At 37.6% G+C, this 25,577-nt stretch overlaps 1 protein-coding gene across 5 annotated transcripts in view; it reads right to left on the bottom strand.

Annotated features, from left to right (window-relative positions):
* Positions 1-7,055: 7,055 nt before the first annotated feature.
* The window catches only part of SNTG2 (syntrophin gamma 2), a 167,574-nt gene continuing 149,052 nt past the window's right edge, over positions 7,056-25,577 (bottom strand). For all 5 annotated transcript variants that reach the window (XM_081944824.1, XM_081944823.1, XM_081944822.1 and 2 more), the window contains 3 exons: positions 15,296-15,388; positions 11,301-11,411; positions 7,056-7,303 (listed from right to left, as the gene is read on the bottom strand). In XM_081944824.1, coding sequence (XP_081800950.1) covers positions 7,172-7,303; positions 11,301-11,411; positions 15,296-15,388 — 336 coding nt within the window. In that variant the 3' untranslated portion in view covers positions 7,056-7,171. The remainder of the gene's footprint in view (positions 7,304-11,300; positions 11,412-15,295; positions 15,389-25,577) is intronic.

Here is a 25,577-nt window from a genome sequence, read left to right on the forward strand (position 1 = left end):
CCATGGGGACCCGTTAAGGATACAATGATCCAAACGTACAATCATTTGTCTTACACACAAACCTGCCCGATTAGCTTTAGGATCTTTAAATTGTCTGGAATGCCAAGATTCTCCTGTTACATTTTCATCATAGTGAATCTTAAAATGATTAAATAATGCTTGATCATTTGGTCCCATTCTAGCGTTTAAGTCCCTCCCCCTATAATTATTGCAGCTTTGGGGAATCTGGCTGAACAGCCAAGAATAAAATCTTCTATGCTGTCCCAAATTTTGTTAATCACATTATTCTTATTAAGTGGAGGAATATAGATATTAAAAAACAAAATCTCCACCTGTTTAAATAAGAGTAATGTAGTTACAACCAATGGCTGGAAAGGCAGCAGTGGTACACATATAAATTGCAAGGATGTATTAACTAATGTCACAATACCCCCTTTAGCTCCCCCCCACCTTGCTTGGGACAGCCGGGATTGAGTTAATCCAATAGCCATCTAACTGAATCTCTGTGGAGGCTCAGGTTTCCTGCAAGAAGAGGATGTCAAATTGTGATATGTAGTCAAAAAAGAGTTGGTCTTTTGATGGAACAGACCAACCTGCTATATTCCAGGTTATAAGGGAAAGTGGAAGGAAGGAAGGAATCTCTCAAAAGACATTGACCTATTGTGCTACTGCCATAACTAATTCCTGAATGTGTACATATAATTTGTAGAAACTGAGGGACACTTTAATCCTCTTTCTAAATTGTGATGAATGTATTATTTCTGGGATATTTTTCGTGCCTTCTTATTTATTTCACATAAGTCCTTTTGGAGCTCATGTTAGTCTCATAGTTGGTTGGTTTCTCTCTCTCTCTCTCTCTCTCTCTCTCTCTCTCTCTCTCTCTCTCTCTCTCTCATCTTTTTTCTCCCTCTGCATTTCCTAATTGGAAAGAGTGCAGGACATAATAATTTAAGTCATAGTTTTTTACTGATAGGAAAACATATTGGAATGGTAACAGCAGTTTGATGAGGAGGTAATGTGCTCCCTTCCCTGGAAGTATTTAAGTGGAGTTTAGACAAGCATGTTTTGAGGATGCTTTGCTTTGGATTCTTGCATATAGGAGAGAGTTGAGCTCCTCTTAGGAATCCATGAAGCGGGTCTCTGCGTATTGTTCCAGCACGCACAAAATACATGTTACAAGTACAACTCAGGGTTACGAACAGGAGTGAAGAAGCTCACATCTACCCTTATTATATATTTTATGTGAATGAGGCTTGCCAACAGACTAGCCAGTCTAGGTCTATTGTTTCAGCTTCCTAGAGTGAGAACAGGCCAGACAGAAACAGTTTATCCAGATTTTCTTATATCATCTGTGTGATGCATGTTGTGAGGCATGTATCTCTTGTACCATACTGAGGGAGCAGAAGTAACTTCTGAATGAAGCTCAGAGGTGAGTTGCTGCCAGTGTTACTGCTGGTTCGGTGTGCTTTGCGTGCACAGTTGCCTGTAAATAGGCCTGCGCATGCACCGAACATTAAAAAATGCCAAAAAAAAAAAACCCATGCCGTGGTGGCCAGGGAACCCGTTCGGAGGCATGGATAGCCTGGTTCTGCTGCCGGTTCTGCGACCCAGGCCAACATTCCACTACTGGTTCGCCTGAACCAGTGAGAACCAGTAGCAACCCACCTCTGATGAAGCTGTTTGTAACAATGACGAGTTTTGCGGAAGGAAAGGAACGAGTAGTTCCGCTCTTATTTCTGCAGCAGTACAGAATGATAAACTTCTTGGATGCTAAACAGATAATCTGAATGATTTATATCTAAGTTTAGACTAATTTGTCGAAGTGTTGACTAATTCTGAAATTATACTTAGCAAATACATATTTTTAAATTTAAATTGATCTTCAAGAGCAGGCTTTAAAATAATATAGAATGGCGAATTTAAGCTAAACTGGCCAATTTAGCTTCCAGTCATGCTCGAAGTATGACTTCATTAGATATGAAACAAGAGAGGTGTCTCAATATTCTGCCCTTATTTGTGCAGCAGTTACACAGTGACACTCATTATCCACTAATATTGGACATCAAAATAGTCTGATCTGAACAACATCCTGGCTATTTTTTAAATATTTTCTGCAAACATTTGGCAACTTGCACAGCTCATTCCAACAATGATGGATTAACCTATCTTTTCTGTTTCCTCAAATGAATTTTCCCCATCTCATTAAAGATGTTTGTTGCTATCCTTTAAATTAAAAAAATGCATACCATGACAATAATATGGAACAAGAGCTGACTTCTCTGTACTGAGGATAGGCTTCTAAATGTAAATCTTCCAAAGGTACAATTTGTTTGTATTGATGCTCTAATTCAGCTGCTGTTGTCCACACTTTAGATGAGTCCATACTTGATTTAGTTGTTCACTGTTAAGACACTTGCCTTTTTGTTAAAAAGGACATACAGTAAGTTAATTGCTACCATAAGAAAAATCAATTGCACTCAATTGCTAAAGATCCCAGCAACACAACCAAACATCAGTTTCTATGTGACTGTTTCACATTCCTATTTTGAACTTGGTCTTGTAACTTAATTGGGTTTGGGCAAAATTGTGTAAGTTATCTATAGTCAATTTTCTTTCAGGTCTTCCCAGGTTGTAAATTTTGGATCCTCTTTAACCAGGTCAGAAATTTGATTTTCTGTAAAGGTGATAAAGGAACTCTGGATATTCTAACCACTTTAATCTCTTATAATAGTTATATTTTTAGAAAATATACAATTAAGTTGTTTTCATATTATTATTGATACCAACTGATTGTATTTATGTTAAGTCATTACTAGTAGTCATAAGCTAGGGATCCGTTTCCCTTGAGGCATATGAAATGTAAGCTGTTGTATGCTGTTGTGGTCCACTGGTGGCCTGCAGAGTCGGATAGTGAGGAGGTTGGGGAGGAACATGGACCAGTCCTGGAGTCTGGGGGAGGCTCGGATGAGGGCTCTGCGTCAGAGGCAGAGAGGGGGCCAGGGCCATCTAGGAGTTATGTGCTGCCTCCGGAACCTCTACAGTTGGACATCAATGAGGAAGAGGGAGTCTGTCCCCAGTGCATGCGTCCACAGAGCTGCCAGAAGGCAAGAACAGTTAAGACAAAAGGGGTAACTCTGGAATAAGGCTTGAAGATGATTTGCCCCTCCCATAAAACATAAAGAAAGGCACGTGAGCCTTTGCAAGAAGCAATTTTGTTCGTTCTGGTCAATTTAAATTCTGAAGTTTCGTTTTGACTCTGTGCTCTGTGTGGCCTTGCAAGGCTAATTGGCAATTAGGTCTTTGGCAGCATTTCAAAGGAGATAAAGGTGGGTGCTTATCAGCCTCATCTTGAAAGACTTTGGCAGACTTCTGTCGGACTCTTTACAAACTATTTGTGACTCATTACAGGCTATGAATGAACATAATTCACAGCAGTTGAAATAAAAAGAGGGGTGCTTTGTACTGTCTCAGGAAGCCTAGGTCAGAACATATGCATTTGGAACAAAAATGTAATGTAAACCAACCTATATGGACTGTATTTCATTCAAATTAATTCAATTCCACTTTCCATTATTTTAGTGGCATGTGCATCTAGCAAGTCCTCATTTACTATCTGACATAATGAATTATACAAAACTAAAAATGTAGCAGGGAATCACAATTCGTGTTCTTTAATAATTCTGCTGCTTCGCAGAAATACCCTAGATTTTTTTTTAAGGCGGCGGGGGGGGGGGGCGTTTCTTAACTGTATACAAAGATATCTTCTAGCAAAGAATGCCTGATTTAAATCAGAGATGGGCAATGCCACAAATGGTTTATTGGATTTTCTTCTATATATTCCACTGTTGAAATATGACTGCAAGGCACTCAATACAGACAATGTAATTTCCAAATGATTTTTTCTGGGGTAACCAAATAAAACCAAGTGTATTAAAGTTGAAATAGCTTTTAAATGTCTATAACACAAACACCCAAACAGACACAAAGAAAAAAGAAAAAGAAACAGGAAATTTGCCCCCAACTTTCCAATCAGATCATAACATTGCATCTCTACTAACGACAATTCTTGGTGGGTAAAATTCCTCTGATTAAAAAGTGCACTCTTTGGTCATTAAAAAAAAAAAGTCTTCCTGACTTCTAAAGAAGAGTATAATTAGCCTAATCGCTGAGATGTTTCTTCAATAAATCCAGAAGTAAATTCTTATTAAATCAATTGTTTAGTACTCACTTTATGTGCTATGGTGGTTATGAAATAGGCTAGAAATCTTTGGTTAAGATGTCTCTTCTGCCATCAAATTATTAGATAGTGTTCACACTACTACTGTACTCTTTCCTCCAACTCACTGCATAACACTCCCTAGGTTACAATTTTGGGAAACATATTTTTGCAGAGTTCATATAAAAACTATTAAGATCATAATATTTGAAATCCTTTATAAGATAAAGTGCCAAGGAAGGAAGGAACAAAAAGGGGAACTGCAACCTTAAATCCCCAGGGCAGAAATCGACTGGCTGGCATTTGATCTCTCCCACTCTGGCTTCCCTGCTCAATTGCTAGCCTTCTTTAGTTCAGAGCAGCCACGTGGGAGAGGAGGAGGCTGGGGGAGGTTTTGTTGTTGTTGTTGTTGTTGTTGTTGTTGTTGTTGCATTGCCTGTGTTCTGGGACCTAAATTGCTTAGCTGTGTAATTACCAGAGTAAGCCTATTTAACTTAAAAGCTTTTCTTCTCTTTCTGTCACCCCTCCAATTCTAAATGAAACTTGAGGAGGACCTGTCCTTAATTACCAGGGAGTCCCCCTGATTTGGCCTCTTTTAGATTTAATCAGCATTAAGGTATTGCCTGTAACATTTACTTTATATATAATATTTACCTTTCAAAGCAGATTGGGGTGTGTGTGTGAGAGAGAGCAAATTGGTGGGGTTTGTGTTTGTCTCTCTCCAGATGATTTCAATGGGTTTTATATAATCTAAAATCTGTTTGTTTTAAATAAAGTAAGACATTCAGATTAATATAGCTGAAAATAGTAACAAAAGGTTATTCCATGAGTTAAGTGCATCATAAATCAATTTACAATACATAAGATAAAGGTATGTGGTGCAGTCAGAGAAATGCAATGCTAATGGATTTTAGAGTGGCTCTCTTTCCCAAATCTTGGGGGTTTTAGTTACAGTCTTAATTGGTGCAGTTCTCAGTCTGATTTATTGTGTGGTCTTCTGAAACATATGATCAGGACCTATTTTGAAGGAAATCCTGTTTTTGTTTTATTCTTTTTTTAATGGCCTATTTTGAGGAACCTAAAGCTGCTGTTGTAATGGAGTTAGGCAAGTGGCAAGAAAGTTTGTGCTCTTTTTCCCTTGGGGTGGGGGGGTCTTATTAAATAAATAGATGCCTCGGGTTGAGCAAGTACAGCTTAGGAAGGACAAAGGCAAAATGAATTAGCCACGCCCACCCAGTCACATGACCATCTAGTCACACCCACCCAGTCACATGTCCATCTAGCTACACCCACCAGCCGGTCATTAGGCAGATCAAACTATAGTCCAACCCCCCAACAATCTGAGGAACTATGAATTGGCCACCTGTTTAAAAAGTTTGAGGACCACTGCTCTAGATTTATAGAACTGTTGACAAATTCTAAAACAATATGTAGCACAAACATATTTTAAAATTTAAGCTGGTTTTCTATATCAGGATTTAAAATAATGTAGAATGGCAAATGGGTTAAACTGGCCAATTTAAGCTCCAATCATGTTCTTGAAGTAGGTATGATTTTATTATTAGATATGAAGCTTGATAATTGTGGAGAATTGTGGTTGATATAATGTTACTAATAACCTGGAGGAATACATCTGTGGGAAATGGAGATTATCATCTCTTCCTAATAAACTGCTAAGGGAAACCAGGTTTAATTATATGAATGAGCTTTGACTGAATACTTTCCTTAAATGTAAAATTAAATAGTTGAGCAAAACAGAAATTGAACAAATATGAACAATGAGATAGAATAGGATACAGAAACTGCAACCTCAGGGTCACACAGATACCCGCTCACAGCCTTTGAACCTTCCCCAAAGTCCCAGAAAAATATTTTGCTAAGTTGCAGTTTTAATGTGAAATTGGGAACAAGGAAATTATTAACAAGGAACAACCAACTTCTTGAATTTAATAAGCTAATGTTAGTGAATTAAAGTTTAATGTTTGGCCTAGTGCCATTCACTATTTTATTCTACCCCAGCATCCTATTTTAGGTGCTTTCTTCTGCTAAAAATGTACTCTTCCTAGCGTTGTTCAAAATTCCTATTGTTTTTCCTTTTAATGAAATCGTGGAAACTTAATTCACAAAAAATAGATAACTGTGTACTGTTAGCACTGCATGTTGTCATTATACAGTTTAATTCTACACATGCTTATTCAGAAGTAAACTCTATTTAATATAAATATATAAATTTATATAAATTATATATTTATAAATATATAAATTTAATTCTAAGTAAGTGATGAAAACATTGCAGCTTTAAATGAAATATCAAGTTATAAAATCATACCTACTGCATATCTATTTACTGATAAAGAAGTATGAATCTGTTGAATTTAGTTTAGCAAAATCTAGAAAAGCAAAAAAAATTTTTTTAAGTTAACCTTGTATTTAAAATCCATTAACCTAATCAAGTGAGTCATTATAAACAAAGCTCAGATGTGTCTCCAAATATATTGTAGCATTTAAGAAAATTCTTATTCTCAAGTAAATTGTTAAATGAATAATGCTTGATAAAAAGGTTTAAAATAAGATTACAAGTTATTATATAATACAATACAATAGCAGAGTTGGAAGGGACCTTGGAGGTCTTCTAGTCCAACCCCCTGCCTTGGCAGGAAACCCTATACCATTTCAGACAAATGGCTATCCAACATCTTCGTAAAGACTTCCAGTGTTGGGGCATATATTAAGAATATATCCTTTTAGGTGCTAGGCAATAAACTGATTCAGTTTGAATAAAAACTTAACTCATCAGCTTTAATAATGATGAATCAAATGTGAAAACTAGTAGCTTTTATTGATAATACAACTATAGATCTGTTATAAAATTACATGGAATTGTAATAGTGCACATGAAATATTTTTTTCTTTAAGAAAATAATTTATCTGTTATAATCACAACACATTGTTCTCTTAATTACTGTAAGTATATTTTCTTGCAATGAATTGGCTGTCTATAAATGATGGATCCACCGATGCAACTTTAGCAGCTATAAATGAATGGATGCAGTTTAAAACTGCTGTCAAATCCTGAAATTCTAGTTCCTGAAATGAAAATAAGAAAAACAGAAAAGGTGAAACAAAAAACATCACTATTTTTTTCTACAGATTATTATGCTCTCTAGTTTAACATGGTTTCTTTAATATATATCTTCTCACTTGAAAATGCCATGTCAGTATTTTAATGCTCAAGGTAATTGATTTGATGTAGTGGGAACAATATGAAAAGAATTTAATTTGACCTGCTGTTGTGGTTTGAATTTATCAATTATGAGTCCATGTGCAAAAGATGCTGAGAAAGGAAACTCCCCCCCCTCCCCAAACACACAGACTCAAAACTCTGCACTTTGAATATCTTGTTGAAAAATGCTCATCGTATTATTTTACTACGCTAAACTCTTTCTCTGTTTAACTGTGTGAATAAAGGAAGGAAAAACATTTTGTTGGAGACGTAGAGCTAAAGAAGGAATATCACCTCACAAGTGCTACCACTAAATATCTCCTGAAGTAACATCTGAAATGAAGAAATTTTGCACTAAAAAAAAAGTCAAAATGTATTCTGGTATGGTGAAGGTTCCTCTGAATGATACAGTTGAACAGTTTCAAAAGTAGCCAGACAGAGTTTTAATGAGTCCTTATTCATTCTTGGGAAGACTTTTTCTAAGCACATTTTCCCCATTTTTTAAAATAACTGGACTTCTTGGGACAAAATCTTACTTTTATTTCATTGTTTCAATAACTTTCCTAATAGATTGTTGGCATGTTAAGAATTTGATGAAGTATCCTCATTGCGTTCTGAGGAGCAAATTACTTAAATATGGACTGAATGCCTAAGCTGAATCCAAGGTGACTTAAAAGTCAACCTTAAAAACTGTGCATCAATGGTTCCTCATCATACTAGAGTGAGCTATTAAGATGGTTCCGGAGGGTTTTAGTTTAATACTCTTATAATAGACTCCCCTTGTAATGAAAGAAACACTATATTGTGATGCACAGTACATTTAGGAATATTATTTTTTTAATGCAAATTGAACTATTATTGTCAATAATAACAGTTTATTCCCTAATAACTGTGTTTAACTTCTGTATATGAAAACTTACGGTAAGCTTCCTTTTAAGTCAATAAGGTCCATTAATTGTCGGACTGCAGTCTAAACTGAAATCTCACTGCAAAATAGTCCTATTCATACTTGCTTGGGAATATTGGAAAACTATGCTTCCCATAAAACAGACATGGAACAGTTATGATAAAAATTAAAGCACCACTCAACTCAGTTATGGACCAGTTTATAAGAAACAGTTCATATATACAATGGCCTTACTTATTAGAGGAAAAGAAAATCTGTTTTGACTGGAGGAGTTTTCCTTTTTTTTAAAAAAATCCCCAAATGGAGCTGAATTTCTTTTCTCCAGCTTTTTTAATCCTCCTGCCTGACTAGCAAGTGCTAGAACAGTGATGGCGAACCTATGGCACGCGTGCCACAGGTGGCATGCAGAGCCATTTGTCAGGGCACGCGAGGCTCTGCCCTGTCAGCTGGCTAGCGTGCACGCGCGCGCTGGCCAGCTGACTTCACCCCTTTTTAAAGCCATTTTTCACCCTCCCCAGGCTCCAGAGGCTTTATAGGAGTCTGGGGAGGGCGGAAAGATCCTCCCCAGCCCACCCGGAAGCCCTCTGGAGGCTTCATGAGCTTCCCTGAAGCCTCCGGAGCGCAAAAAAAATGGCCCTACGGGGAAAACCGGAAATTTGGGAACGGACTTCCTGTTTGCTCAGAGGGTTGTTTTGACTGCCCCGGAGGCTTCAGGGAAGCCTCTTGAAGGTCCCTGAAGCATTTGGAGCTCTTAAAATGACCCACCGAGCAAACCGGAAGTCCGGTTTGCTCGGAGGGTTGTTTTGACTGCTTCGGAGGCTTCAGGGAAGTCTCCTGAAGGTCCCTGAAGCCTCCGGAGGGCTTCCGGGGCGGCCAGGGAGGCTGTTTTCACCGTCCCCATGCTCCTATAAAGCCTCTGGAGCCTGAGAAGGGCGAAAAAAGCATGCAAAAATGGGGGGAGAGTTGCGCCTGTAGTGCGCGCATGTGCACTGGGGGGGTCACAAATTGCATTATGGGTGCGGCACGCCTGCACACGACCCCCCTGCGCTCCCCCTTTTATGGCACGCGAGCCAAAAAAGGTTTGCCATCGCTGTGCTAGAAGAACTCAGCCAGAGATAAGAAAATGTTTTTGGCTACCAGAAAATAGCACTTTTTCCCTATGAGAGCCAGCTCCCTGAAAAATGTTCCCTCTAACCCCAAATTGCCATCCCATTGAGACTTTTGGTTTATTTGTTTGTCCTAATCTAAGAGTGTCATTTGTCTAAAGCTGAACTGAGAGTCCGCAGTCTGTTTTTCTTCTTCTACAGGATCAGCCCACTAAGGTCTTCTCACTGGGATATTGATTTCTCCCCCTATGATTTTACAACTTCACTCAAAGGTAGCATAATGTTCAGGAGTTATGCTTTGTAAAATATTTCTTCCTTTGGGCAGTTTCTGCTGTTTAATGGATTTTTTTTGCAGGAATCTTAACAATAGAATAAATATTATCTAATACTGTTGTAATAAAAGACTATTAAAGGTTATTTCCAAGGGAAATAGAAGCCTAGGAATGTTTCCAGGTTCTAAGAGAAGCTGGGAAACTTTTGAGTTTTTTTGTTTGTTTGTTTGGGGTATGTGCTCTATATGGCTGGAAGAAGAAATAAGAAACAAATTTTGGTAGAAGGTTCTACTTCGTCTACTTTGTTCCTACAGTCTTACAACTTAAATGACCCATTACAAAATGTGGAAACAATTATTACAAGAGCATCTGCTTTGTTCTTCTGACATTTGTTAGAAGGGGAATGAAGTTTATCTTGTTTTCATTATTTTGTTTCTCATTATTGGCTACACTTTGCTGTCCAGCAACTGCAAATCCCATCACAAACTTGGCCATTATGACAGTACAAACTGCATTACACCGCCCCGAGTCCCTTTCGGGAGAGGGGGCGGTATATAAACGCTAATAATAAATAAATAAATAAATAAATAAATAAATAAATAAATAAATAAATAAATAAATAAATAAATAAATATTAATAATAAATAATCAAGTTATCCATCTTACTTTTCCTCCCATTCTAGCAGTTTTTGAATAAAAAAAAGAATATGAAAATTAGAAAACACTACCCATCAGATTCCTTAATCAACTTTTTCTGTTCTCCTGGCATCTCCATAAAGTTACTGTGCCTATATTTGCACAATTTGTGCAACGAGAGAAAAATCTCAAATTACTTAGGAAAAAGAGAACATTTGTATAAATTTCAATAGGAATAGTTTGTGAAGTAGATTATGAATACATTAATTTACCAGTTAAGTACATTGGTAAATTGTAAAACTGTTGAACGAAATAATCACCTGCATAATATTTTGTTTACCTAAAGACTGAAGGTCCATAGACCAATTGACCGACTATGTCTGAAAAATAAAAAAGTGGCTCATGGAAAACTTAAATTATTATTATTTTTGCTGGCCAGCCAGCCAATCAACTCTCAAATGTTGATTTAAAAAAATTGCTTGACCAGAAGAACAGAACGGCAATGGAGTGGAAAGGCAGAATCACCAGGAAGAAAAGCTATGAAATCTCATGGCTTCCTCCAACACCGGCTCCACTTAATATCACTTAAAGGGGAAATGAGGGGATGTATGCGTGTGCAAGTGCAAATGTGAGAGTGTATCATATATGTGTAAATAAGTACACCTGTTCCCAGCCTAACAAGTGACATGACATGAGCAGTTACAACTTGGACTGAAAATGGAAATGTCTGTCACATCAATAGTTCAGCTCGATACAATAAGATATAATAAATACGAGAACTATGCTGATTCGTTATTGGTAATTCACTTTGTGTGGAAATAAAGAGAAATCATGCTATAGATTACCTCTGCAATATGAGCTATAAACCTAGATTACCTTGATATATTTTCTATTTCTATAGTATATATTCTATATATACACAGGAAAGTATGGTACCCACCTTTGTCTCAATTTGTTTTGTTTCAATGTTCTGAAAAAGCAGTTTAACTCGAGTTTTTCCATCATCCGATGACCCCTTGAGCTGAGAAAATTTAAATCTCCAGAGAATCTTCTGCAAGGAAATGGAGAATTCGTAACATTTTTGCCCATTGGCTAAAGTTGTAGCTTTAGTTAGAAGATCTGTGATCTTTGCATGTGGACACTAATTATGAATCAATATAGAAAAGATCATCCTTACAAAAATGCCAATTTTATGCCTTCTCAAAAAAAAAAACCGATGATTTGATATTTTGATGATGGTTTATGATCATGCACTTACTGTAGTCAAGCAAAGTATTAGAGCCTAAAAAGGCCAATTGGACCAGTCTTTCTTATCCAGAAATGTCTTTCTGAGTAATCAAAAGCCTTTTTTTTAAGCCAGCAAAGTATTTAAATCCATTAATATCCCACATTCCAAACATCAGCATCAGAGGTGGTATTCAGTAGGTTCTGACCAGTTCTGGAGAACTGGTAGCAGAAATGTTGAGTAGTTCGGAGAACTGGTAAATACCACTTCCGACTGGCCCCGCGCCCATCTACTCTCTGCCTCCCGAGTCCCAGCTGATTGGGAGGGAATGGGGATTTTGCAGTAACCTTTCCCTGGAATGGGGTGGGAATAGAGATTTTACAGTATCCTTCCACGCCCACCAAGCCATGCCCACCAAGCCATGGCCACAGAACCGGTAATAAAAAAAATTGAATCCCACCACTGATCAGCATGTCTTCATACCCTCCCAACATCTCAAAGGCAAGTATAAATAATTTCCTAAAGAGCTAAGATTGTTTCACTTGTGGAGAAGCAGCCACAGAACCTACAACCCATTTTGTGTTATGTCGCAGTTTCTCTAATGATGCCAGAGCACACTTCATAACTCATTTGATGAGGTTCCCAGACAATTATGATTCATTTTATGCAGTTATTCCTACTATCCCAGTATGTTTCTATTGCCGTGAATGTGGTAAATACTGTTTGCAACATATGATAGGTCTTGCTGATTATTTATTTTTGAAATCTGTATGGCTGCACAACTTGAGCTCCAACCAACCAACTAATCAACCAAACAACCAACCAACCAACCTATTCTAATGAAAATCACTTCAAAACACTTAGTAATCAGGAACTCAAAATGATTGTCCTCCGCTAAATAGAAACTCCAGTCATCTTAGTTATATGTTTATGTTGATATTTTATTTTATCAGAAACTGCTCAGTTATTTGTTAACTTTCACAATTTTAGTCAATGAACATAATAAAGAATTACTACAACATGTTGATATTCACCTGCACTACAGAACAGCATCCCAGCTTAGATACACATCTGGCCTCAGTTTAATTTGAATAAGACCAATGTCTATGCTTTGTATATTCTCAGAAATATTTTGCTGTAAACATTTACATGGCATATATAATAAACTAAGCAGTTTGACATATTTATTTTTATAGTATTAAATAAATTATACGATAGTAGTAGGTCCTTTACTTTTTCGTCTATTTTAATGGATTTCTAGATTTAAAGTTCTGTTCTTTATATTCATGAAAGAATATGAGCTTGCTTGCTATGATTCAGCATTTCATAGACTTGTCTAATAAATTGATTTAGTCAAAGAAGTATTTTATTGATCAAATGTACTGTTCCATGGTTAAACATTGAGAAATGTATTAGAGAGCTAATAATTTCTTTGGAAATGAAAGTGAATTGGCTAATTTGATTTACAGTGGGGCAAAAAAGTATTTAGTCAGCGACCAATTGTGCAAGTTCTCCCACTTAAAAAGATGAGAGAGGCCTGTAATTGGCATCGTAGGTAGACTTCAACTATGAGAGACAAAATGTAAAAAAAAAAACCCAAACAATCACATTGGCTGATTTGGAAATAATTTATTTGCAAATTATGGTGGAAAATAAGTATTTGGTCAATATCAAAAGTTCCTCTCAATACTTTGTTATATATCCTTTGTTGGCAATGACAGAGGTCAAACGTTTCCTGTAAGTCTTCACAAGGTTGGCACACACTGTTGCTGGTATGTTGGCCCATTCCTCCATGCAGATCTCCTCTAGAGCAGTGATGTTTTGGGGCTGTCGCTGGGCAACACGGACTTTCAATTCCCTCCAAAGATTTTCTATGGAGTTGAGATCTGGAGACTGGCTAGGCCACTCCAGGACCTTGAAATGCTTCTTACGAAGCCACTCCTTCGTTGCCCGGGTGGTATGTTTGGGATCATTGTCATGTTGAAAGACCCAGCCACGTTTCATTTTCAATGCCCTTGCTGATGGAAGGAGGTTTGCACTCAAAATCTCACGATACATGGCCCCATTCATTCTGTCCTGTACACGGATCAGTTGTCCTGGTCCCTTTGCAGAGAAACAGCCCCAAAGCATGATGTTGCCACCCCCATGCTTCACAGTAGGTATGGTGTTCTTTGGATGCAACTCAGCATTCTTTCTCCTCCAAACACGACGAGTTGTGTTTCTACCAAACGGTTCTATTTTGGTTTCATCTGACCATATGACCTTCTCCCAATCCTCTTCTGGATCATCCAAATGCTCTCTAGCAAACTTCAGACGGGCCCGGACATGTACTGGCTTAATCAGGGGGACACGTTTGGCACTGCAGGATCTGAGTCTCTGGCGACGTAGTGTGTTACTGATGGTAGCCTTTGTTATGTTGGTTCCAGCTCTCTGCAGGTGATTCACTAGGTCCCCCCATGTGGTCCTGGGATTTTTGCTCACCGTTCTTGTGATTATTTTGACCTCACAGGGTGAGATCTTGCGTGGAGCCCCAGATCAAGGGAGATTATCAGTGGTCTTATATGTCTTCCATTTTCTAATTATTGCTACCACAGTTGATATGTTCACACCAAGCTGCTTGCCTATTGCAGATTCAGTCTTCCCAGCCTGGTGCAGGTCTACAATTTTGTTTCTGGTGTCCTTCGACAGCTCTTTGGTCTTCACCATCGTGGAGTTTGGAGTGTGACTGTTTAAGGTTGTGGACAGGTGTCTTTTATACTGATAACAAGTTCAAACAGGTGCCATTGATACAGGTAATGAGTGCAGGACAGAGGAGCCTCTTAAAGAAGAAGGTACAGGTCTGTGAGAGCCAGAAATCTTGCTTGTTTGTAGGTGACCAAATACTTATTTTCCACCATAATTTGCAAATAAATTCTTTCCAAATCAGCCAATGTGATTGTTTGGTTTTTTTTTTTTTACATTTGTCTCTCATAGTTGAGGTCTACCTATGATGCCAATTATAGGCCTCTCTCATCTTTTTAAGTGGGAGAACTTGCACAATTGGCGGCTGACTAAATACTTTTTTGCCCCACTGTAAGTCAAGTGTTCTCCCTTTAAATTAAATTTGCAGTTTTTAAATCCAATGTTTTGTTTAAATATAGCTTACTTGATATATCCAGTAATGTTTGCAATAGCTTTTAAAATGTAGTATTATACATTTATTATCTTTCAAATGATTTTTTCCCACTATATTCATGTTGGAAAACAGCCAGTCTGATTTATTGTTCAAACATTTTAGAACCTTCTTCACTATGCAATTGTTCAATATCATGTTCTTTCTAGAGATGCATTTTAATCCATACATTGAGCTGTTCTGGTGAATGGGAGAAATTTTGAAGGCAGGTGGGAATAACTGAAAAGAAAGAAAGAACTTTCCTCCTCTTATTATTATGCTTTCTATGTGAGAAACAAGCATAGATCAGGTAGACATTTTCCTAATTCTCAAAATGAGTCATAGGAGCAGCAGAGTCATAGATTCTGAAGAACCAAGTTTTTCCCAATCTATCCATAGAGTGCCTTTCTCTTTACTCAATCAAAACACAGCTCAGTTTCCAATCTTCCACCTTTTGAAATATGAAAATCTGAATTTTCCCCACTCTAGAAATTGATATTTACATTTCCTAAAGTAATAGCATAACATATTTTATATGTTATTTTCTGATACTACTTACCTTTGTTTTATTGTCAAAACATGTGAATCCCACAGCAAAATCTAAGGTGAAACACAGACTTTCTCCTTGCCAGGAACACATGAAGGTTTTAGACTAGAGAAAGGATAAAATATGTATTTGTTTAGTGATTTAATGTGAAACATAAACTGTAAGAGCTGTAATCTTTTATATACCCACTTAAAAGTTTAGTAACAATACACTGCAGTTGAATAGAAGGAGTATAAACCCATGTAAAATCACAGTCCGAAAGGGAGTGTACATTTCTAATATTCCAGATTTTTCACACACTTTTTGACTTGTGGATTATCATATTTCATATATAATAATTCCCTTCTCACCGCTATGGGTGGTCAGTTTCAGGTCCTTTATCAGAAGCCTGGGAGTTTGAGAGTATTGCATAGCATCTCAGCTGCTCCTAAGAATGCACTGGACAGACAGCTCTGAGGTTGTTCCTAGGATGTGTTGGAGCCACCCTTCCAGCTTAGAAGTCACAGCCCTGACTGTTCTTACCACCACTGGGACCACTTTGGTCTTTACTTTCCATATCCTCTCCAGGCTCTCATTATCTCTCCAGCTTCTCATACCCTTCTTTATGAAGTTGTTGTCATTTGGCACCACTACATCTAGCAGCTACTGCTGTCTTCTGCTCCCTGTCTGCTACTTTGATGTCTTGTTCTTTCACCAGTACCTATCTGCCCCTCTGGATCTAAAATTCCACAGGATCTTCACTCTCTTATTCCCTATGATCTTCTCTGGAATCTCCTGGTGGGACTTGGAAAGGACTGGCTCAGACCTGAACATATTACAGCTTTGGGGCTGCATCTGGCCTCAGGCCCATTTGAGGTCAATCAGAAATTACAAATAAGATAAGTGGCAGAGGAAGCTGAGACAGGCTTGGCTCTGCACAATGACTTCAGTCCTCCTTCAGTCGGCTGGTGGCCATAGGAGGGCAAAGAGAGAAAATGGTATTCTACTCCTTCATTCTTTGCCTGGAGCAGCTTGAGGAGTTGAGGTGATGGAGTTTGAGGACATCAGATTAGGTTCAGCCCCTCACAACAGTTCCAGTTTCTCATGTGGCCTCTTGGCAAAAGTTGTCCACTCCTGCTCTAACCTGTATACTGTGCAGATATTTCTGTACATAATACCAGCTACAGGACTTACAACAGTTCATTTAGTGGCCTTACAAAGTTACAACAGGACGGAAAAAAAGATGACAGTTTTTAATACTTGAAGACGTTTGCAGCATCCCCATAGTCACATGATCAAAATTCAGACACTTGGCAACTGACACACATTTGTGACCATTGCAGTGTCCTGGGATCATGTGGTCACCTTTTGTGACATTCTGACAACAAAGTCAATGGAAAAGCCAGATTCACTTAACAACAATGTTACTAACTTAACAATGGTGGCAAGAAAGGTAATAAAATGGGGGAAAATTCACTCAACAAATATCTCACTTAGCAGCATAAATGTTGGGCTCAATTGTGGTTGAAAGTCGAGGACTATCTGTACTTGGTTGTGTTGTTTAGTGTATGCTATTCCTGCTGCATCTTACACCCAGCTGTTATGTGATGGAGTGTCACTGAGGCCTCTCCGCACAGTGTGCTCTCAGGTCCTGTCTCGTTTGGACTTAAGTTGCTGAATTCAAATGAATTTGAACGAAGGAATTCAAATATAAATTCTCAGGTTACTTAGTAACACCCGACATGAGCTATGTACTTGAGATGAACAAATGTCAGTACAGTCCAATGTCAATGTGTAATTGAATTATGTGTCACATCTATATTATGTGCCATGACACATATTAATACTTAACTGCAAATGAACGGTTTTAAAATTCTGAATATCTTTCTTTTTTTCTTTTGGGATTAAATTTACTATTAATGCCTCTAAATGTTTCATCATTCTTTTACAAACTATTCCTGGACATATTTATTCCAAATATAGTTGAGTTGACAACCACTATTTTTAGCAAGCAGAAGAAAGTTTTTAACACATCATTTAAAAAAGAAACAGTATACAGAAGATGTAAAATCCTGCAAAATGTGCAAGAAAATATACTTTTTGATCTACATGTATATTTGCATATTTTTGTTTTCTTACCCACAGTACCTTTAACAATAAATGTTTGTTCATATATGATGAGTAGCATCTACAGAAATGGGAGTTGATAACAGTTTTCAATTTGAAATGTGAAAACATTTGTCTTGAACATATTTTATGTTTTGGGCTAAATATTTATGCAGGCATTATTTAAAGTGTGCTCAATAATGTGAATTGGGACAACTTCAAATTAAATAGACATGTATTAAACATTCTCAGTTTGCAAATGCAAATTACCTTTCTAATAACTTTTGGGCAATGAGCTTTATGAATATAACTGACCATGATAATTGGTTTTCCTTGCACCATGAATCCTAATAACAAGGTCCTTTTTTAAACAGATCTTTGCACAGAACAGGATTAGGCCTTTGGCAATAGGCACAAAATATGGAGGCAAAGGAGTTTTCTAACCTTTTAAAAATATCTGGCATGTATGGATTTGGGGCCACAAATTTAACTTCAGTCATCATATATAATGGCTTGAAACAAGTATAATATTTTATGCATGTGCATAACTGCAAGCAAATATCGGAAAAGCAGTTCCATATGTTGTACATAGAATATAATAACATTTAGACCTAGGTCAAAAGAAGCCTTGGCAAATATGCCTTGAGGGAAACATTTAAGTACTACAAATATAGCAATCATACTGTAACTATAGGTATGTCGCTTAATGGTTCTCATACTTTGTGTGACTGTATAAATGTTAGGCTAAAGGCAGCATCTACAGGAGTGCTTACAAACATTTTCTCTAATGAATTTCTGCCCTGTTTTGTGGATCTGGATTATTTATGGGGCTTCCCTTGGGACACGCTCGAAGACTGCAGCTAGTCCAGAACGCAGCCGCGTGGGCTATTTTTGGGAGTACTAGGTACTCCCACGTAACACCGCTCCTGCGCGAGCTGCACTGGCTGCCTGTGGTCTTTCGGGTGCGTTTCAAGGTGTTAATCACCATCTTTAAAGCGCTCCATGGCTCAGGACCTAGGTACTTGCGGGATCGCATCCTACCACATACTTCCCTGCGACCGATTCGCTCTCACAGGGAGGGGCTCCTCCGGGTGCCGTCCACTAGGCAGTGCCAACGGGCGACACCTAGGAGTAGAGCCTTCTCTGTGATGGGCCCAACCCTCTGGAATGACCTCCCCCCCGATATCAGAACCACCACCGACTTTCTCTCCTTTCGACGAAAACTGAAGACTCACCTGTTCCGTTTAGCCGGCCTGGACCATTCATAACCTCATTATACCTCTTGGCAGATATATTTTAACTGGGTAATTTTAATTGGGTATTTTTTAGGATTGTTTATATATTGTTTTTATCTGCTTTACCTGTACAGTGTTGTATTGCCTCCTCTTCTATGTTTTTATGTTTGTATGTTTGTATTCCATTTTATCTATTTCATTTGACTGTACACCGCCCCGAGTCCCTTTGGGGAGAGGGGGCGGTATAAAAATGGAAATAAAGGTAAAGGTAAAGGGTTACAGGTGCAAAATATCAAAAATATATTCCTATTTATATATTCAGTTTTGAGGCTGGTGAAAATCAAAATGTACTAACACTGTGTTCTTATTAGATTTTAAGCACCATCTTGGTTTCCTCTCTCTGGTAGTTCATACACATCTGTGCATATGACACACACACACCCCAAAATTCTGCATACAGGCTTTATTATTTGTGTACATAAACACATCACTGTATATTCTTTTTTCCCCCTTCAGAATATACACATTTCTTTGCATTCTGAGCTCCATGGACATACTAGTGGGTTTTTTTTTTTTTTTTGTAAACTGTGTGACACAACTCAAGATTTTAATATTTTGGTACCAAATAAGATCCAGAAGCTTTGCCCTCAGAAATACATTTGCAATAATTATGGATTTAAGGAAAGGCTTTAAAACTATGAAGACCAACACTCTTGACCTAACTCTAGCTGATTCAAAATATATCAGAATTATGAAATGAGCATTTTTGCATACCTCTGCAAACAAAATCAGCATTTGTTCTTCACAGTGCTCCTCAGAGTATGTAGGAAACTGTGAAACAGCACACTTGTCTTATTTGAGTTGCTTTTGTGTCTTTTTAAAATACAAATGTGTGATTGCCATTAGCAGGGTACCATTATTGCTTTAAAAAAATATATATCACATATAAACTAGAGCTGCGTACTGTATCTGTTTCATTGCAGCAAGACTACAAAAATTATACTGCATGACTAGAGTTATCCACAGGATCCAATGCTTAATCCAAAATGATGAATTGTTTTGCGCAAGGCTCTTCCTTTCATATGTGTAGCATAACATGGGCACAGCCAGCATTGTGGCAGCAAAAGATGGCTTTCCACATCCTCCTCCCCCCATGAGAATAAAAAGATAAAAATGTTAATGAAGAAGATTTTTGGACAGAGAGAAACTAAGTTAAGATGAATTTAAAAATATACCCATTGTTGGAGCAAACCAGTTATGCCCCAAAATCTATCCACATGCTGTCATTCTCTAATAATTGCTTGCCATAATATATTCCGTAAAATTGTGCTATTTTAGTGCACGCACCTGCCTCTGTATATGGATATTGAGGAAGGAAAAATAAACAACTGACTCAAACTGTATGCCTAAACTTTTTAAAAAAATAATTGAAATGCACATAAAATCTTGTAGAGTACAAGACAGAACCGATCAAAAGTGAAATATTCTGAAGTAGAAGAACTTGCACATCCTTCCAGAGGTTGCTCATTAGCCCTTAAGAAACAGTTGATTTGCTTCCAAACATTGCTTGATATACTCTGAAAGATTTTCCCTACCTTCTTCACTTTTTGATTAATAAATCACAGAGCTATCATATTTGGATAGTAAATATCCAAATAACCAATAGATGGCAACAAAGATATGGAAAACATGTCCATGTTGCTATATAGACTTTGGCAACGTAGACAGAGTAATTCTAAACTGATACACCTAGTTCAAAAAACTATTAGGAGTAGCTTTATCAGTATGCCTACTTGATCACAATACAAATCTTTTCCAAATCCTTTTTTACTGTTCTTATTTGTTTTGATTCATGCAGCTGCCTAAAACTAACACAGCTGAAGCAGGTATCCCAATTTAGGTTTTCCTCTGAAAGACTCATGAATGTAATTAGTAATATGCAGCAACAAACCAAGCACTTAAATAAAATAAGGATAAGAATGGAAGTATAGTTTTTCTTCCTATTGCAGGCATTTTATTATTACTTTAGCTGATTCTTTATGCAATAATTTCAGCCCAAATGCTTGTGGGTAAGTAGTAATGTAGTGTACAGGTAGCCTTTGACTTACAACAGTTTGATTAGTAACTGTTCAAAGTTAAAATGGCCTGAAAAAAGTGACTTAAGACTGTTTTTCACATTCACACATAACCATTGATATATCCCTATGGTCATGTGATCAAAATCCAGACGCTTAGCAACTGGCATGTATTTATGGCAATTGCAGTGTCCCAAGGTCATGTGATCACCTTTTGCAACCTTCTGACAAGCAACGTGAATGAGAAGTCAGGTTCACTTAATAACCGTGTTACAAACCAAACAATTATGTGATTCATTTAACAATTAATGCAAGAAAGGTCATAAAATGGGGCAAAACTCACTTAACAACTGTCTTGCTTAGCAACAGAAATGTTGGGCTCAATTGTGGTTATAAAACAAGCTTTGTACCTGATTGTCTTCTGGGCCATGGGCACATTTACGATTACTTCTCTAATGACTGTATGTAGATCCTTCCACTTTCCTCACTGTGTGAAATTATGGCTCCTAATATCTAAACACATATTAGGAGAAGCAATGCACCAAACATAACAGGTTTTACGAAAGGTCACTCTCATACAGTCCAAAAGTAGCATACAATTATTGTAGCTTCCTGTGTTCAGAACTGAAATGACAAATGAGTGTCATCTTACAATGAAACAGAACAAGAGTCAGTGGGTGAGTCTTCGGCAATGCTCATTACAATATTCCTTTTGGGATTTATTTATTCAAATTTATATGGCAGCAGCTTTCTGTAAAAATCTATGTGACATTAATTAATTAATTAATTAATTAATTAATTAATTGTATTAGCTGCCTTAATCACTGCAAAAAACTAGATGGTGTACAAAGACAGAGAAACTATTTAAAATAGGCCAAGTCGAGCCAGGAGAGGTAGTTTAGCATAAAGGTCAAAGGCATTGGAGTAGAGTCATGAATTATGAGTTTTTTATCCTGTTTTAGTGATGGTCAGCTAGTTTGGGCCAGTCACATTCTTTCTTAATCCTAAAAAGAAGGCAAAAATAATTTCTGAAAGTGTTCAACTGCATGAACTTGTCCAGCTGGTTGTCAGAAGAGTGACTTACAAATCTTGCCGACAATTAAGTAAAATACTATCCATATCAGAGAAGTGACAATAAAAATAATAGACAAGTGGGATAACAAGTTACTCTGCCCCTGGACTTAGGTCCTGTTGACTGCCAGAATTGGGGCCATATAACTTCAGGAGGAATGCTAAAAAACCTAGGTCTAGTTGACTGCCAGAATTGGGGCCATATAACGTCAGGAAGAATGCTAAAGGTAGAGGGGCAGCCACACACAAGGCATGTCCTCAGGATCTCGAAGGATTTGAAATTGCTTAGCTGTTGGAACCAGGAACAAGTCAACTCTGCCAGCAAGCTGATCAGCAAAAATGCTAACAAAACGTTGGCTGTAAGTATTCAGGGCTGAAGTTATGAAGCCCTTTATAGGTGACAATCAGCCCTTTAAAATGTATTTGGAAGCCAATTGAAAACTTTCACTGGGTGAAAAAAGATCCATCCAGAACTATCTCTGGTGCTGCATGGTGGACCTGCTAGCTCTTCCAAGTGGAAGCTGGTAGAACCTATTGCAATAGTCCAAGCAAGGTAACTGAGGCATAAGAGGGGCATATCAATTCAAAAATGGGTGCCGTTGGCATGCTAGATATACCAAGCAAAGGTCTTCCTGGACACAGCTGAAGTTGCTCATCAAAAGTAAGGAGGCCAGGAAGAATCCTCTAAATTGCATAAGATCTGGGGTAATTGAACTGAGCTGAAAACTAGTATTGGAGATTCTCTGGAAATGAATGGCTCTTGTACTCCGAGTCAGCCTGCTAGGTTGCTGGATTTTCCCAGCCAGACCCAAGACCCTCCAGGACTTAGGAAAGGAACCTGGCAGCATTGCCTGTTTAGACCAGGGTCAAGATGTATCCTGACAGATCTGGAATTATGCAGTGCTCTCAAGGTTAAAGCTTTCCCCCCCTGAGGACCAGGCTCAGTGTTATATAGACACCAAAAGCTTTGCACTTAATTAAGATACCCAGATGCAGGCACACCTGCCTTATAGTTGTAAAAATACAAAAGCATCAAGTAAGGCAGGAGGAGATTGTTGGCTGGAAATGTTTTTATACAGCATGGATTCATGATCCTGTGTGTTATCAAAAAGGAAAAATCTGCAGCTGGACGCCCAGTGGGAACAAGCAGGACCCAAGAGAGAGATCTGCTGAATGAATTGTAGTTTTTGAACAACAGACCAGATGTCAGTGCAGATAACTTGACAAAAATGCTGGAATCCAAGAAGCCCAGAAAAGAGTTATTTTTCTTTCTTTCCATTCTTCTCACTAGAATGCCAGCAAGCTCTAAAAGTGAAATCACAGAGAAACGGCAGGAGTGAGTGAGGGACTGAGTGAAACAGGTAAGACAGGGCAAAAAGCTCCATGTGAAACTGTTTGCAAGCAACTGTATACTGACAACTTGTAAAGGTGACTGTGTATATTAATTGTAACTGTAAATAGAGAACTGTGTATGGAAAGTTCCTGCCCAGTTTTCAAATCCTCCAACTTCAAAGATATTGATTGATGCATGATCCAAGCTAATAGATGACTTCACCCAAGGGTCTTGGGTACACGTTGAATAATGGTAGAGAGAGTCGCAAGTCCTGAAAAACCCCACAAAGCAAGATTTCAGGTTTCATGTTTTCTATTGACTAACACTGAGTGAGATAGAAAAAGGAGAAAGAAGGAATACCGGTGAAGCATAGTGGTAACTACTCCCAACTTTTGGACATGGTTCAAAATAAAACTATAATCAATGGTATTAATTACTGGTTGGGAGCAAATAGGACCAAGCAAATCACACCAACTCTATTATGCTGCTGCCAGAGTTAAAGCACATACCATTATGCCAGCTGATTTGAAGTGAATACTAAGTACCAATTAAAGAAGATGAGCATGGGTTTAAAATTAGAGGAAGAAACTTCAATAACTGCACGTATGCTAATGACACTATTCTGATAGCTGAAAATGCAAATAATTTGCAAGCTCTGGTAATGAAAGGACTATAATGAAAACATTGGTTTTTTTCTGTTCAATGATGTCCAATTCTTGGAGATTGTTCCTGCAGTTTTCTTGGCAAGTTTTTTTTTTTCAAAAGTGGTTTGCCATTGTCTCCTTCCTAAGGCTGAGAGAGAATGATTGGCCCAAGGTCACCCATTTGGCTTTGTGCCTAAAGTGGGACTTGAACTCATGGTCTCCTGGTTTCTAGCCTGCTGCTTTAATCACTACACCAAAATGGCTCCCTTAATTAAAACACAGGCTAAGGTTAAATATGAAGAAAATAAAACTAACGGAACAAGGTACAGCAACCAACCTAAAATTTGGCAATGAAGATACTGCAGTAGTGGATGGTTTCTGCCTTTTGGGATCAGTTATTAAACAATGAAGGAACCAGCACACAAGAAACACGCTGCAGACTAATACTTGGTAATATAGCCATGAAGACCTTGAGAAAGATACTCAGATGTTAAGATGTATCTTTACATACAAAGATGAGAGTCATGTAGGCAGTGCTTTTTTTTCTGTTATTTTTCTATGGAAGCTAAAGGTGGACTTTGAAGGAGGACGATTAAAAGAGGACTGACTGCTTTTGAACTTTGGTGTTGTTGAACTTTGGAGAAGGCACCTAAGAATATATCATGGATAGCCAAGAAAACAGGCAAATAGATCATAGAACACATCTTACTTGAGGCACAAATATTCAAAGGTTTTGGACATATACGAAAAGAGTTATGTCTCTGGAGACGTGGGAAATGTGGAAGGAAAGAGAAAAAGAGGATTACCTTCAACAAGGGCTTACAGCAGAGAAGACTACACTATTTCAAGACCTGAAGGACTTGGTAGAGACTAGATCATCCTGAAAAAAAAATGTCTATGATATGTAACTGCTAAGAGCTGACACTGACTTAATGGCACTTAATCATAATCTTAATATATCTTTGATTACACTACATCATTCCTACATGCTATATTCTAGATATTTGTAGAAAATGCCCTTTTTTGCATTTCAATATATCTGAAATGTTTTGTGTTGCATACATTCTCACTATATGTTCTAATGCATTATTCATCTTGTAACTGATGAAAAATCCAAGTAAGTTTCAAATTAGCAAGCAAACAAAGAAGTTTACTTTTGAGACATAAGATGTGTACTACATCTGTGTACTAGGAGCTTCTTCTAAAATTAGAGTGGAAGCAAACTGGTTTTCATAATGGAGAAAGAAATGACTGAGAAACCTGAATTTGTAATACGCTCCTATGCATAATGAAAACAATCTAAACCTTAATTGTGTAATTAAAGTCATTCTTCTAGGAACAAACAGATCATTATCTTCTAATGACCACATAAATCTGGTCTTATTTAACTGCTATTCATATCTCACCGAGTTCCAGAACCTATTACCCAGTTTTATTTTCTTGGTTTTCCCAGGAAGAGAGTAAAAAAATCTTTCCCCCAAAAAGCAAAATATATAACCTTGCCTGGATTTATTATTTGCTATGTCTTAACTATTATGAATTTAAAGGTGGAAGCATCAACATTTTTACAAGCATATAACAAGATGTCAGCTTATGCAGAATTCAGTGTTGTGTGATATGGTGACATTGATTAACTGTCATGATCAAAACAATTTTGGCAAATCTCAGAGCATGTCTTTCATCATTAAATATGCAAAGAGAGTTCAATTGTGGTTATCCTATATTAGTTTAAAAAAAGGAGTGTGCTTGATTTTCCTATAAAGTTCTGATGTTAAAATGACCACCTAGTAGTCAAACTGGATAAAAAAAACCCAAATGCTGAATTAGATCAGCTATAAGCTGCATCATATT

The sequence above is a fragment of the Natrix helvetica genome, assembly GCF_964273705.1.
Source record: "Natrix helvetica genome assembly, chromosome: 2".
Lineage (NCBI taxonomy): Eukaryota > Metazoa > Chordata > Lepidosauria > Squamata > Natricidae > Natrix > Natrix helvetica.